The 16,882-nt window shown below is 32.7% G+C and overlaps 2 protein-coding genes across 12 annotated transcripts in view; both read left to right on the top strand.

Moving 5' to 3' along the window:
• The window catches only part of LOC134843793 (uncharacterized), a 331,722-nt gene that overhangs the window by 44,185 nt on the left and 270,655 nt on the right, over nt 1-16,882 (top strand). The gene's annotated exons all lie outside the window — the stretch shown is intronic.
• Nucleotides 1-16,882, top strand: part of LOC134844143 (receptor-type tyrosine-protein phosphatase S-like) — a 114,981-nt gene that overhangs the window by 16,529 nt on the left and 81,570 nt on the right. For all 11 annotated transcript variants that reach the window (XM_063860661.1, XM_063860669.1, XM_063860670.1 and 8 more), the window contains exon 3: nt 10,777-11,082. In XM_063860661.1, coding sequence (XP_063716731.1) covers nt 10,777-11,082 — 306 coding nt within the window. The remainder of the gene's footprint in view (nt 1-10,776; nt 11,083-16,882) is intronic.

Below are 16,882 nucleotides of genomic sequence, written 5' to 3'. Positions count from 1 at the left end.
AGTAGGGCCCCTCGAAAAATGTTTGGCGGGCAAATTTCCTCAATGATATGGACCGGAAATGAGACGATGGGTCGGAATGTTTTTGTTAAAGCTGAGTTTTTCCCATATCCATCGACTGCAAAAGAGTCCAACCTGACTTCAAAGTCCCCAGAGTCTCCTGAAAACTAAAAAAGTTCAAAGTTTTGTTTCGATCAAAAATATATTTGCTTCAATTAAGTGATCACGGAATTAAAATACAATTGATATCGAAGAATTTAACATGCTTCTTAGATAAAGTATCAATATTTTTGTCTCCACTTTTTAACCCTTTTCTTTGAAATGTAAGTAACGGAACTATGTGATTTGAAGTTCAAAAACAATTAACCTTTAAAAATTTTAAAGGCATTTTAATTGACAGGAAAAGTTAGCCTGGCGTGAAATTAGTTTATAACGCAACGTTGAAATAGTTTTTTTTTCTTGTAATAGCCAACAAGATTTAAGGGTAAACCACAAGAAAGAAAAGTCAGAGTTCTTCAAGCGAATAATCCAAGTTCTATCAAATTATAGCTATAAGGAAGTTACAAGAAAGGGGGCAATCTTTCAAAATAATCCTTTTCAGTTCATTATTTTGGGAAAACTGTGTGATTAAAGGAGCAACATTAGAATGGTATAAAATATCATTTTTTTCTCATTTTATGCTCAAGCATTTCTGTTTTACGGCCTTCAAGTTTCTAATCCATCAAGCAGATTGATGTTTTGAAAAGATTTAACTACTGTTTAAAAAAGTCTATATGACATGTTCTACGCTGCAGGCAAAAATTTTTAGACAGCGCCAACTCAGTTCCAAATGTAGAGGCTCTAAATTCTTACCAGCCGTCTTCATTAAAAATGGTTGTATATTTCGATGAAAGTTTGCACTGTTTCTGTTTCATTCGGTTTTTCTAGTTTTAGAACGACAAAAAAGAGAGCATATAAGTCAAGAAAAGTTTTTGTTTTTTAAACTTGTTCTAAAAATATTGTTGCAAAAATATTGTTAAACCAAATTGGCCAGCCAATTATCCCATAATTTATCGCAATTCTAGCAGAGGTAATCACAGATTAGTTTTTTTGGAGCTAATTTCATTGAAAATTGTATTTACTATTAATTAACATCCTGTTAAAAACTACAAAAATAGTCTACTTTTGTCTTAAACACCGAGCCTTAATAATCCGTGTTTTAACAAATAATCCAAATAAAGTTTTAACGAAGTGTAACCCGTGCATCAACATCTCAACTGGAACGGCTACTTTTTGGAGTCTGTGGAGTTATTAGGCAGTTTGTAGATTTTAAATAAAAAGCTTCAGTTTACTTGTAAGTAACTTAATCCACATGTTTAAGAACTGGGTTTGCATGTATGTCATATCCAAAATGTTCAAAATCTTCTTGGGCAATCTGGGGCATTGCCAAATACTGATTCTTTTTCTTTTTTTGTTTCTTTTCTCTATTTCTTTTTTTTTAGATAAATAGACAAAACGACTCTAACTGGGTAACCAAAAACAAATCAAGACTGCTCGTATCAAGGCAAAATTTTGATTGTTTTGACTAACCCGTGAAGTCAAAAGAATAAATTATCATAAAACTTTTTTACAAACAAAAATTTAAAATAAATAAAAACAAGAAAAAAAAGAAAAAATTTTCCCCCACACGCTTTAATAAGTACTTAGCGCCATTATTTTACCAAAATGATTACAGGTAAAACAATTTTTTTTAATTGTGCGCAAAATGTCAGTTTTTTTTGCAGATGATATATGCAACTCGAAAAATGGCTAATTGAAAGGTCGAAAATGATCTGAAAAACACATACAGCGCTAATAGTCCATCTTTTCTTCAAAACTCAAAACAATTACTTGATCTTTTCATATGATATATATTTTCCTTTTACTTTCTCAACCGATATATAGAGAATCCTAACAAAGATAGCCGGTGGCTGTGCAAGTAGCACAGAATCTTCCGACAATAATCTTGGAAAAACACATAAAACGCTTTTCAATTTTTTTTGCGAGTCGTGTGATACAAGGATCTGCCATAAACCAAAAACTTAGGCATATTCGACAGACATAGTAAAATAGGCGAATCGGCCAACGGTTGTAGTCAAAAAAAGGGAAAAATCAAGAATAATTTCTGAAATTTGTTTTCATTTTTTGTCCGGAAATTGTTATGAAATTTTTATTCCAAATATGGCGCTTTAAAAGCTCCTAATTTTAAAATGAGCTTTCTCACTTGTTTTATTCGCTCGAAATTTTATTAAAGTTCAAAAAATACAATCAATTTTTCTTGGCACTGAGACAACCTTTTGTTTTTTTTTAAATTTCTTTCAAATGAAGGCTGAAATGGCTTCAGTATGATATATCACTCCACTCATTACAATGATTATCCTCGGTAGAACATTTTGATTGAAAAACAAAATAAACCTGGTCGCTCACGTCAATTGTTCGAAGTTGGAAATCAATCAAAAAATTTCTTAATGTGTTTCGATTCACGACTGGAAGAGCTTCATTTTCATTCATCACTCGACCCATTTCTAACATGGCCCAATCCTTACCTCACGATTATTTGTGGAATCTGATTTTGCTTGCAAAAACAAAAAAACTAAAACACCCAAATACAAAGTTCCTCCCCATTTTCAATGTTCGAACAATAGCTTAAGCTTGAACTCGGCATCTTTTGTCCTCTGGGTAGAAATCAACGTTTAACGTTAGGTCTAGAAAAAATGTTTTTGCATGAAGTTTCAGTGACATGTTTAAACTTGGAATTTTTTGGTTTCAGTTTGACTAGCCTTAAATAACTTGTTTCAATCTTTTAAGAAAAAAAGGCAAAGGCTTGAATGTTTCCAACGCTTTTTAACGTCTTTGAAAAAGCTTTGGATCAAAAAAGTTTGATTTTTAAACTTTCAAAAATTATTTCAGAACAATTTTGCACGTCTTTTCAATTGTTTGGAGAAAATTCAACACAAATCCCTTGTGGGAGTAGCAGCAAAAAAATCAGAACGAATAATTTGCGGCAAGAGCAAAGTTCTTTGCCGTCTACACGTTAATATGGCGAAATATGTCGCGCATTAATTATGTACCATTATTAATTTTCAAACCCTTCTCACATTACAGAAAAGTTTGCAGATGAACTATTCTTCAATTTAAGAACACTAAACGTCAATATCTGCAGGTGGAATTTAAAAATACGTAAAAACTTGAAATCGACTGAAATCGTAATCTGTAAACAGAAAAAAAATCGATTAAATTAAACAATTTTTAACTTCTTTGAATGATTTTTCTTTCATTTTTTAACTCCTCCCCAATCGCAGTTTTCAGTACAAAGATTTACTTTGCATCTATTCTATCAAGCACAATAGTTGGACTAATTATATCTTGCTCAATTCAAATTGAAATGATTTAACGAAAGGAAAAATAATTAATATGTAATTTTGTAATTTCAATACCGCCTACGTCTTCCCCAAAGTGGCTTGGTCAAGGATCGCAGATAAATTAACTTTTTTGGTCTCGAACTCAAGACACCATTACTTTTCATATGGCATAGAAAATACTTCAAAAACTAGTATTAGGGGTAGGCGATATTTATTAGGAAGGAAAACTCTTCTGATGACAAGTAATGTCGTCGTTTATTCGTTCAGAGCTATTTTTATAGATTGTAAGTTTTTGATTACTTTATTTTATAGTCTTAACAATAATCTTTTTTTCAATGCTGCTTATCGCAGTACCTTTTTTCACTTAACTCGGAGTATTTCCGTGAACGTAGGCACTGAAACGTAATTTTTCCGCCTGTTTTGTAGCAGTAACACCAGCAAATTTTTGTTTTACCAATTTTACGGCTTTGATCAACCGAGTTTTGAATTTATAGATGGAAATCATTAAACCGAGCAGCCTGTAGCATCCCTCTTTGATTTTCTTTTGTATGGAATTTACCAAATAATTGAGCATTTCATCATCATAAATAAAGGCTGTGTTCTCCAATTATAAACGATACCTTTCAGGTTATATAGATTATAAAAATAATGATTCTTCGAGTTATGATACCTTTTTCCTCGAGTTGAAACTATAGATTCCTCTTTCTTTGCTTAACACCTAAATTGTTATGCATCCCAAAAAGAATCATATAGCAGGGGACAAAAGTCATAGGATGTACAAAGCTTGATCCAAAAAACGACGCTATTAGGTCGCTCTGCTACACTTTATATAAAGGTTTTTTATTCAAGTAATGCTTGTTACAATAATATGCTTGTTGTTCAACTGTAAGAAATAATACCAATGAAGAAACGAAAAATGGGTATAAAAAGAACTTGGTGTCAAATTTTATTCAGAACGTTGATATTTCTAGAGCGTCAAATATAATTGAATATTTAAAACCCGTGTTCTTGAGGTGTTTTTGACTGGGTTTCTTGAAAAGGTTTTCTCATTTAGACGTAAAAGAAGTGTCGAGAGCCACTTTCAGCACTCTAAATCTTGTGCAGAAAACTCACGAGATTTTAAATGTGTTATGTGATTTTTATTTACATGTCAGACCAAATTTACAAAGAAAGTACCGGTATCATGAAGTCCGAACCGAAAAAAACTGGGTTGTCAACCGAGTGTGCTTGCCACTAGCCTAAATACTATCATTATCGTTCCAAGTTGAATTAATGAAAACTAAATGGTAATTTTGATTCGAATAAAGTTTTAATCTTTTTATTTGATAATGGCAGTCCAATTTTTTTACTTACCAAAAAATTTTCTAGACCAGCTAAGGGCCAGTCAGAACACTCAGGGTTTCACCCTGATGTACGCGCGCAGTCCTTATTGCATTTAGGGTCTGAAAAAAAAACAATTGGAAAACAAGAAAAATTTAAGTCGGCCTTTCTGCTTCTTTAATGGGTTTTTCAATTTTGAGCATTTGTTTTTGCTCTTTTGCAAAGACTGATTGGATTACGTCTCAAATGGCATAATTCCCAAATGGCATAAAAATGAAAAATTTCCCAAATGGCATAAATTTCATGCAACAGTTGCTTTGGAAAAATCGAGAACAATTTTTTCGTGAAAAATGTGAGAAAATTAGTCAAATTGTCAATTCAAATGTTGATTGACATTTTATCGTGAAAAACTTGTAGAACTTTTTAACAAAAGCAAGAAGCATAAGCTTGCGATTATTAATAAGCTTCTTGTGGTCAATTTTTTTTCGATAAATCTGTTGCTTAAATTTGTTTGGAAGCAATTAATTCCAAATCTTGTTCACATGCTTTCGTTCCTGACAAAATGATAGAAATAGAAATTGATAGAAAACGTTTAAATTACAATGAAAACTTGAAATTTATGCCATTTGGGAAAAGTTTCCATTTTTATGCCATTTGGGAATTATGCCATTTGGGAAGTTACCACTGATTGCATGCGTGGAGAAAAATATTCGAATACAGATGCCACATATTGCAACAAAACGAAGCCTGAAGGCTCTGAGCTCGGACTGTCATCAAGCTTCTCAGTTTTCCTTTGGTTTTAAAAAGAGTTTGAAAATTTTAAAGTTTTGTTGATTTTTTCAAAAACAAGCAGATAATATCAGTTAACCAACAATAACAAAGTTCCGTGGAACATTCAACTAATTATACTAATTAGCTTAGCTCAAATCAATTTAAACTGATTATTCAAGCACTTGGATTATTGAATATTTAGCAGCGCCCTGGTAGTTTGAACTTACGCGTTGATCAGGATGAGTATTGGTTCTCAGCGCCAATATTCAGACAAGCTTTTCAGCTTAATTAACAAATTTTAACTCCGGTGACCTTATGGGCAATTTTCTACCTCACACAAAATTAAAACGCTGAATTTTTGTTTGCGTCTGAAAAATTGGTGAAAAATCATTATTTCAAATTCCAAAATTGTTTTGGGGAAAAAATTTTCTCGGACTTAAAAATGTCGCTAAGTTTGCGTCAGAAACTGGAAAATTTTGCATTTAGACCATTTAGTAGGAAGTAACCTCGTTAAAATTTGTAGAAAAGAATGAAATTCTGGCGATAAATGTTGGACGCAGTAGTAATCCAACAAAAAAACGACAGGGAAAAGTCTTTAGTAAAGAAAATCATCTTCGATACAAGAAAAAGTTACATGTTTTTTGCGTTAGTGCTTTTTATGCGATGATCTTGTGGTTCTGACTTTCGAAGAAAGCCGGTTTTTATCTATGCTTAGAGTGTTTTGTTATTATTTACGCCTTTTTAAAAAAAGTTTTTAGATTGGCAATCAAACCTGATATCAACGTGTTCTAAATGTGTTATTTAATTGGGTGATCAACTCTATTTAAAAAATATTTTTTCGTCGGAAAGCCGAAAAGAAAGTCATTTGATGTGACACACTGACGAATAATTCAGCTTCATAAAGTTCTGAAAGAGCACATCATAAAAGCATCGACTACTGACCAGAGCAAAATAGCTATCAGAAGAAAAAAAAACACAAGAAAAAAGGTTTGGTTTTTTTGCGTAATTTTTTCCATTGTTCCAATGCTGTGTATTATTTTCTTGTATCTTGTTCCTGTGTTTTGTCTTAAATCTGGTTTTCAGCTTTTGAAATTACTTTTAACTGCTCACAAATTTTTTCGTTGACAGTGTTTTTTTGCTTGTTCCACTTTGACGCCCTCAATAAAGCTGTCTTGCTGGGATATTTTGCCTGTTCTATCATTTGAAATCCAGCAGCTTGTCAGCGACATTAACTGTTTTTTTTTACAAAACAAGTGAAAATTGAAACTGATGACGAATGGATATCTCGCTTAGCTTAGTATGGCATTTGTAATTAATCAAGAGTAAAAAGTTTTTTTTTCCAATTCTACCCTCCCCCTCCCCTCCCTGCTCGCAATTTTTGGGAAAATCAACTTTATGATACTACCTGTTGTTTTACAAAGTAGTGTTTGTTATATTTCCATCTTCACTGATTAGACTTGATACGTGCTTTTAACACTCGTAATCATTGTGGGAGCTCTTCAAAATGCCAACAAGATTGACGTGCCGCTTGCAGTCATAGACAGCAGTGTTTGCTGCTGATTGTCTAAGCCTTCTCGTCCGGCCTTTTCAGTCAGGGTGGGGGCTTAGTTTAGTGTAATTGTAATTTGTACAGTAGACGGAACAATGGATTGAATGATTGGGGAAATGAGTAGCCTTTTGAGATTTATTGATCGGATGACTGCTTCACTGGTTAATATCATTTGGAAGTGAATGCTGCTTTTGTTCATGTCTTTGCAACCAGTTCACGTGATGAACAGAAATAAAGATATATCTGAACTCGACTCCATGCCATATGTCGCTCAAAGCATCTAGACGATCATAATAACATCCTTCACTTATAGGCCAAAAATTTTAATCGCACGACGACAATCGCGCACCTCGATAATCCGCAACAAAATTGAGCTTCCGCGATAGGTTTTTAAAGAAGCGGACTAGCACCAAAATTAAACCTAAATCGGAAGCAGAAAAAATTTAATAAAAAAGTTCTCACAAAAAAAAAACAACTCTAATCATCAAAGAATTAACATCTGCGAAATCATGAACAGCGTAATAAAATTTTTTGAAATGCTAACGAAAGAGCCCAAACATATTATTTTCATGTTTTGAGACAGAACTGCAACAAGTCTTTTCGTATCAAGGCGGACTCTGAATGTTCCGACTGCCTTCTTTTAATGTCTATGGAGCAGTATTTGCTTTTTAAAAAAAATCATTAATTTTTCAAAAAAAATGGAAAAAACACTTTCTTGAGATTTTTGAAAAGTCATCTCTCCGACACGCCATATAAAGAACATAATGTGTTTTGCTCCAAGTAACGTAGCAGTTCTGACAAATAGCCTGCTTCAGCTAGTCTGGAACGAGATCTTGGACAGATTGAACGTTCGCTTAAGCGTTTATAGCGCGAAAAGTGTCACGCGTTAATTGTCCCGAACTGGTCAATTTCGCAATCTTTACAACCCCATAACTTAAAAAAAGTCACAGTTAAGCCACACTTTAAAAAAAATTATCACAGGCTGAAAAGTTATAGGTTTTCAGCTCAATACAACAATACCATTTGGATGTTATTGAAAAAAAAAACGATTAAAAAGGACGAAAAGGTCTGGAGAAAAAAAAACAACCATAACACAACTATTCCATCTTTTTTTCAAAAGTCGGAAAAATATGCAGAGCTCAAAGTTTTCAAAGTTTTTAAGTTTCAAAAAGTTAATTTCAGCAATTTGAGGATTTTCAAAGAAATAATTTTTTTTTCAAAACTAGAAATTGGTTCGAAAAATTCTACAACAAATTCGCGGGTGAACAGAAAACGCTTGCCATACATACTTCAAAAATGGAAAAAGCTAGTCATACGTTTTCATTGGTACAGACAAGTACAGATAATTGTGTAAAAAAGCTCATTGTTAAACATTTCGATTTAAGTTTTAGTGTTTTGTCCGAAAACTCTCTAAGCTAAGTAAAGCTAATTTTCTCATGTGAGACAACCTATATAATACGGGAAAAAATGTTTGTTTCCTCAATTCTGAATTTTTTGCAAATTATTTTGATCCCAATTTCATTTCCTAAAATAGTCTGACAATTTATTTCTCTATACATTCCAAGTATGGAACTCTAAAATGAGTTCTTCTTTCCTGTTTGTGGTTGTGTGATAGGAATCATTCTTAAATTGAGGAAAGCCGGGGGTATAACTGTAGAAAAAATTTTTGAACAAAAATGCATACTCAAAGTTAACTTGAGCAAGAATTTTAAATTTTTAGAAACCAATTTTCATAGCAATTGTAAAAGGTAACCAGCATACTTAAATAATTTTACCTTATGTAGAAAATAACATTGTAAAATTAATCTCAAAAATTCATAATAGCTTGTGACATTACCTTAGAGTAAAATGTTTACCGCTCCAATAACACTAAGAAATCCTTTAAAGACTTCTGAGTTTTTTTAAAACAAATATGAAGGACTGCTTGTTGTTTTTTGAAATAAAACCGTCTATTCTTTCACCTTAGTTTTTTAAAGCTACTGAAAATTGTTCTTAAATTGATTGCAGTAGGCAAAACAAAAGTAATATTAAAGTAATGAATTATCTTTTTCAAGGGCATATTATTTTTACTTTTCTGATTGTGCTGGTCTTTTTTAAAATTTTGAAGCCATTAAAAAACTTTTAAACCCTTGAAACATACCATGCAAATGACAATTCTTGAGAAAAAAACAGCTAAACACCTCAAAGTTTAGATTTTGAAGAATTCATATTGCAATTAATAACTGTCTAAAAAAGTCAGGGGGACAAAGTTTTTTCTATTTTGAACGCGTGTTTTTTAATCACAGGAAAAGTTTCGAAAACTCAAGAATTGAAAAAAATTCATAAATTGTTTTTTTTAAAGCTTCCCTGTAACAAATAAAATAGGCAATAAAAATTTTAGGTTTTCAAGCTAAATTGAAATTACAATTCAAATTCAAATGTCAAAACAAGAAGAAATCTAGGATTTTTTTTGCCTAGTTATGCATGCAAACAAAAACAATCGATTCGAAAGATTCTTGTCAGCTTCAAAAATCCTAAGCACAACTGTTTTGGCTCACTAACAAATAATATTTTTTTCTATGGAGGAACTTGTGCTCTAAAAAAATTCAAATTGACTTTCAATAAGGCAATTTTTTTCTGCCGAATTTTTTTTGCTCTAAAAATTATCTTCACCTCATGTGTCCTATAAACCTATTATAGCCTACAAAAAAGTGTTGACGTCAAATTGGCACCAATAGAAACAACAAAATATTTGAATGCGGTCATTCTGCTTCTGCTATAAAATTTTGCCCTGTGCTCATTTACTCAATGAGCCCCATGAAATTTTCTATAAATCAACAATTTTAGCAAAACTAAAATTCCTCCAATAAGTCAATAGTAAAAGTCTGTGACCTTTTAAATTCCAAGTTTAATTTGCTTTTTTTAAGGTTGATTCCGCTTATTATTGAATATTCGCATCAGGATCTGCAGGAAAAATTTTTTAAGAGGAATATCGAGTAAGAACAATCGAATTTTGTCCCAATAAATAGTTACGCCGTGCTAAATCCATTAGCATTTTTTTACAATTAGAAACTCAAGTTTGTTGAGTGAGAATACAAGAAAAGAAGGAAAGATACACAAAATATAACGTTTTTAACATTAGATGTAAAATGCTAAGTTTTCATCAAAGAAGCGGCCATGTGAGTCGTGAAATTTTTTTCTGAAAACTTGAAATATCAGAATTATTGTTTTTAAAGATATACTTCATTTTTTGAATTCCAAATACTTTCACAAAATTGCTAAAAACCTAATTATATCAAAGCAAGTCTGTTGGAAAAAAGCGTAGTAGGAGAGAACAGAGGCCAAGGGTATTTTTTCACGCGTTTTCAGGTTTGTCGTTGTTCGTTCTCAGAGATTTGGGAGTTTTATCAAATTAACAAAGCCTTTCACTCCTGGCATTACATGGCATCAGTGTGGTAACAATCGGATTGTCGAAAATTATTTCAGGAAATAGTGTCGAGACAAAGCTGATTTAATCATTTCCGTTTTTCATAGTTACTAAACTCCAACGGAAAATGTGACGGGAAGCGTACTGATCACCAAATCTGATTTAGCCAAAATTTTAATTTTTTTTCAAAAAAATTTATTATAATTTATCATATAATACCTGAAGTTAACTACCCGCAGTTAGTATAAATAAAGCTTTTTTAGGTTTATAGAGCTCTACTAAACTTCTTTTGATTCGCACTTCTTTTATTACCTGTATTCCTATAAGAACAGTTAATACGTTTTAAGTTTTAGAATGTAAGCTGGTTCTTCTTGAACGTCCGAAAGACACGACGGTGACAGCGTCTAGTAAAGTGTACCTCGTGTGCAGATTCGGCGGCGTCGACCCGAGCAAGGCCTTCTCCGACTACTCGTTCAGGTGGACAAAGGGTAACGAGACCATCTACGACGTCCACAGAAACGAAGATGAGCCGACTGTGTCGACTGTGAAACTGCTCAAGTACGACACGAAAAGCAGCAGTTCGATCACGTGTTCAGTGGAGGGTCCGAACAATGAGAACGATCATCATACTTGCCAACTACGAGTTTTATCCGAATCAAGTGAGTTTTACCCCAACTTCAATCTCATTTATAAAACCTCTCACTTAAAAAGTTATGTTTCATTGGTCACAAAATTGTAAGCTACAAAGCAGGTAAGGTTTGATAGATGTCTACTCTTATTGTTTAATTCTACTACCTTAGCAAGTAGCGCATCCTTGAGCTGAAGTCAACTTTTTTAAAATCATTATGAAGTAATAAATTTTAGTCAGAAGAACATGGTTGCAGCTTTTTAAGAAAAATAAACCATCTTATTGAATAACCCTTGAGCAATTCATTAAAAGCTTGTCTAGGTACGCCGAACACTACTTAATTTTCGTCAGAAAATCTCATGTTTATTAGCACACCGTCTCAGTGCAAAAAATATTTGTGCCGTGACTTAACTAACCAAACTGATAATAGTTTAAAATTAACCATCAATGCGTATCATGGTATCAAATGATGAAAGTAAGAGAAATTATCAACGATTCATCAAGAGCTCTTCAACTGATTGCCAAGTCTGCCTTCTGTGTGCGCTCATAAGTTAACGCCCGCGGATACAGATCTATGAAAGCATAGCTTTATCTGATTTGAAACTATAACTTCATGCATGAAAACGTTCTTTTTTTAATTAATCATTTTCAAGCAGCAGCAAAATGGTCTCTGAATTTAACACAGCTCACAACTAGCGACATGAAAACGTCTTTTTTTTCTACAAAAAGACGACGCCTTAGGCTCTCTGAGAGAATTTTTTCTAAGCTTACGTATTTAAGCTAAAATGCTTCACGTAAAATTAATCAAAATCGGAAAGAACTTGTTTGTTTGTTAGAATTACTTTACTCTTGTTATACAGTTTTTTAACGAAATGAATGAATAATATATGTTCCATTCAGCAAAAAAAGTGAAAATCAACGAACAGTTATTTTCAATGTTTAACAAAAAAAAAATTTTTAAAATCAAGTATCTGAAAGTTGTAAGCATCTGGTTTTTTACAAACCATTCGAATCGCAATAGTTTGTAAAAATCAACTTTTAACAAAGCCGTGTAGAACTATTTTTTGAGGTTCCAAGTTTTTTATATTTAACAATCAGGCTTTGAATATGCATCAGTTTCTCCGCACTTGGTTTTCCATACTCCAACATTCAACTGCAGTTACCAGCAATTATATCCATAATTAAAAGGGTTCCCATAAATGCTTCCAAAGTGTAGTATTCTCAATCCGCCATCTCAAGTCTTCAATTTATTCTCCATTCTCTAGAATGAATAGACTTGGCAGCTGGTTTGCTTCAAGTTTCAAATGATTGAAATCTCTCAAAATTCTATCGACTAAAATCCATCGTTGAGTGTAAATGAAATATTTATGAAACTCAATTCTACCAAAAGTTATACCTCTTTTTCATTTGCAGAAGTGAACTCAGTAGAATATATGCAGAAAAGTTTGCCGAAAGCCTAACAATCTTACATTGATTTACCGGTTCCGCTTATGTAATCCATATAATAACGAAATATTAAGGCGCCAAGCTTTAATTCAAGTTGCATAATTTAATTATTAAATTGAAGAGTGTTTGATCAAATTTGAATCTTAAAACCAAACGTCTGTGATGAAGTAAATTAGGACTTAAGAGTTCATTATTTCCAGTCAGTTTGTTCTCAACAATGAAATGCGTCATCAATTTTTTATATGCTTGATTCAGATGGAATTTGGCCAAACTCGAGTCATTTTCTGGTATAATTGCAACAAAAAAATCTTTTTTCATCGTAGAATCGAATGAGTGGAAAAAAAGGTCATTAAAAGTATTCAACTTCAGCTAAGTCTACTCCACCAGTTTCAATTTTTCTTCTGACTTTTGTGAACAACTTCAGAGATATCTTTTAAATCTGTGAAGACATTTTCAATTTCAATGGTCCCTCAAGCGTGAATAAATTTGCATTTGCTTGTTTTTTTAGCAACCCATTTTCCCCATTTGAAGAATTTGCATTCAAAGTACAATTTTGTTTTTTCAAATTTGTGAAAATAATTCAAATTTCAGATCCTGGTTAAAATTTTAATGGGTTTCCACTGATATATGCAGTTTGAGAAAGTAATGAAACGCGCATGCTCGGAAAATTTCAGTACCTGGTTAATTCAAATTTCAGTACCTGGTTAAAATTTTAATGGGTTTCCACTGAATATATGCAGTTTGAGAAAGTAATGAAAAACGCATGCTCGGAATACGCATGCTGAAGCAAGAAAAGCCAGTTGTTGAGCCTGCAGCTGAAATTTTTCAAAATTATGATTAAAAACAAAATTTAAAAAATTCAAAAAAAATCATAGGTAGAAAAAAACAGTTTAATTTTTTCTAAATGTTTTTCTTTTTTTTTTAAATTTTCATGCATTTTCTTCATAACAGCGTTGAAATTAGGTTAAAAAACTGCGAACGTTAGATGTATAATAAGAACAAGATTGCTCGTATCAGGGCGACTGCCTGAATGTTTTGACCGCCCCTAACGTCTATGGATAAATTCGCAATTTAAACACAGATATAACCAAAGCACAGCGTTGCAAGTTGGGAAAAAACGACGGATAATAAAATTTTAAATTAAAAACGACAAGAAAAATTGCCAAGAAACACAAGTAAACTCCTTGAATTAAGTTTTAGTTTTTACCGAGCGGCCATTAGGTCAACAGTTTGTTGATGGACACCCATTGAGCCGAAAACAAAAACGCCATAGTGATGTCTCAAAATTTTGAGCAGTAAAGCTGAAAAATTTTGCACTTTCAGAACATACAAAAAAAGAGAAAACAACTCTCAGTTTTGGCCCATCAGTTGACCAAAGTAAGCTATCTAAGCCGAAACTTTCAAGCGAAGAAAAGGGAAAGTATACAAAATAAAAGTGAAATTACAAAGAACAGGAGTAAAAAAAATAATTGCATCTGCAAGGAACATTGCCGACAGCACAAAATTTTACGCAAAATATCAATTGATCCGATAAAACATAATCTGACAAACGAAAGTGTAACGATTCCTTTTTTCGAAAAAATTTTTTCAATTTCATACATACTGGAAAAAACAAGGTCCAGCCGGGGCTCGAACACTTGTCCTTAGAATGCAAACGCAACTAAATTCCCTCAAGACCAAGTCGGAAAGAGTAGAAACTGTATAGGTTCACAAAACAATAACTTCAATTCCCTACAGATTTGTAGGAAAATATGAAAACAAAAAGTTACTTTCATACAAGCATTCTAGCTTTCATTTTAGCATTGATTTAGCCTTGAATTGGCTATGAATTATTAGGAGCACACGTATTTTGAACCATTGAAAAGCGGAGGAATTGTTTTTTCGATTGCTTTTTAAGGTTTTCTGTTTTCCACACTAAATTGGGTACCACAAATAATCATTGTAATGGGTCGAGTGATTTATCACAAGAAAGTTTTTAGTCGTATTTCGAATGTTATTAAAACAATTCAAAATTTTTCCTACTGTCGAGAAAACATGTGTAAAATTTTTGAGTTTTTTTTTAGTTAAGTAGCAAAGCGAATTTTTTACTTCAGAAAAACTTCATTTGGAAACTTTACTTAGCGCTTTTTTGGAATTAGTATCTTTAGAAAAAAAAGTATTCTGCAAAAGAAATTTGGAATATTTTATTTGGTTTGATAATCATCTTTTCAGAACAATGCGTTCGACGAAGTCGTATACTTTACTTACCACACCACAAAAACGATATCAATTTGAAAAAAAAATTCTGTGCAATTTGTATTGATATTACGATTTTTTTATTGTTTTATTTTTTGGATGAAAAAGGTTTATCCCATTACAGGTTTATCCCAATCCCCTACTTTCCATTTTGCCCGCCCAGTGACAAAAAAACGGTTCACTGTACTGTACACTAGTGATGTTTTCAAAAGTGATATGCTATCGTGTTTTTCACAATAGTATCTTGCATTATTTTAGATGGTACTGTTCTATTATTTAATTACCAACCCCTCTTTCAAATTGCGGGCGGTCTTTGTCCGTGTTAGGATGTCAAGCTAGTTTAAATCTCAATTGGCCCGATTAGGTGAACTTTCGCCTTTTCAGAAATGATCTGGCTATAACTTACTTTATTATGAGATATCTCAGTTTTTTTTTTTTACAAAAGAGCATATTTCACGAGTCGCATGAATAAAAACTGAAGCAACATACCAGAAAATCAAATATTTAAAAATTAATTCGGAAGACAAAATGAAAAGAAAAAATATGCTTTCTAGCACCGGAACAGAAAATTCGGTAGATAATGTATACAGGGGATGAGACAGAGACGAAATGTCTCTAGACAATAACATTATTAAAAAATATTATTCAAAATTCCATTCCCTGAATGTATAGTCATCTGTTGTAGCATCATTTTTATATCATTCCGCAATGATGCCATTTGAGACACATTGTAGAGAAAAACGAATGTGAACGGAAGCGACACATGCTTGCGTACATCCGGGAGGCTTACATGCATGATACTTTTGTGGTAAGGTTTCGCCCATCAAATAAAACAGCAGGTAATCACTAGGGGGCGTTTCCGCCTGTCGTTTAAATGTAATTACGGTCAAAATTGAGATTGATTTATAAAAGCCAAAATCAATCTTTTTGTCCGTTGTCCTCGGGCAAATAAAAATCAAAATCGATCTCCAGTTGCTTAACTGCTCTAACTTTCATGCCTCAAGAAACGAAAAACCACTAGGCATTTATATACATTGAACAAAGGGGCCAGAACTAATTTAAAAAAGATTAGTTCACAAAATCGGAGCGCATCAAACGTTTTGAAAATTTTTTAGTTTTTCCAAAAGTTTTACCAATTAATTTATTTTAAAATACTCCAAAGAATTCAAAACGCGTTAAAACATTCACATGATACGAGCAGTCTTGTTAAAATTTTGTTAATCACTAAGCTACGTAGAAACGAATATCCACCCCTACCATAAACTAATCCTATGATGAATCTTACATGAAAACTGAACCTTGTAATAGGAAGGACAAGTTGCAGCAAGATCCATCAAATATTTTGTACCACATTACAACTTGATTTTATAAATTATAGTTCTTGGAATTGGTTCTTTTGTAGTATAGCCCTCATCCCTTCATCCCAGCAATTTAACCATAGCCACCCACCATCATAGTATAATCACACTCTATGGGGGCAATGTTTTTGGTCACTGGTCTGGGAGGATATATTGCGAAAGGTTCTAGAGATGTTTTCCAATCAATGTAATTCTGTGTCAATAATGTCAGCAGGACTTCATTTGCCAATGACTTAGTTCAGTTTTATGCCGCTAATGAGCAATTGAATAAAAAAGCGTAAGGTTGACCTTTTGCGAAAATTCACTTTGCAGACTTTTGACAGTTCTTACCTGAAGGGTAGTTCTAATGGACATTACAGTTCGACTTTTTCCGCCTGCTTTTGCTCCATTTTTAAAGCCGCGCACACACACACAAAAAAAAGAAATATTTTCACTACAAATACCATGCATGGAAACTTTCTTTGAAGACCCAAGAGACTCTTTTTGATTTCAGAAATGAGAGAAATAGAAGATTAAAAAGTTAAACAATGCTATTGTTTCATCACTGAGATAAGAACTGAAATTGGTATATGACATTTTTAAGATGAACATCCTCTTAATGTAAAAAAGTCATTTTTCCCAGTAATGCGTTTTTGTTAGCATGTTTCTATCAAACTATGTTGTTATTTCCCATTATTGTGCGCATCGTGTCATTAATTATTGATAAATTGATAAATGAGCGTGGAAAACTTCAGCGCTTTTGATGCTTAGCTTCAAGAAAAATTGATTGTCGGTATAATGCGGCACAATTAA

This window comes from Symsagittifera roscoffensis, chromosome 4 (genome assembly GCF_963678635.1).
Source record: "Symsagittifera roscoffensis chromosome 4, txSymRosc1.1, whole genome shotgun sequence".
Lineage (NCBI taxonomy): Eukaryota > Metazoa > Xenacoelomorpha > Acoela > Convolutidae > Symsagittifera > Symsagittifera roscoffensis.
The sequence above is the reverse complement of the archived record's forward strand: the minus strand, read 5'-3'. Positions and strand labels throughout refer to the sequence as shown.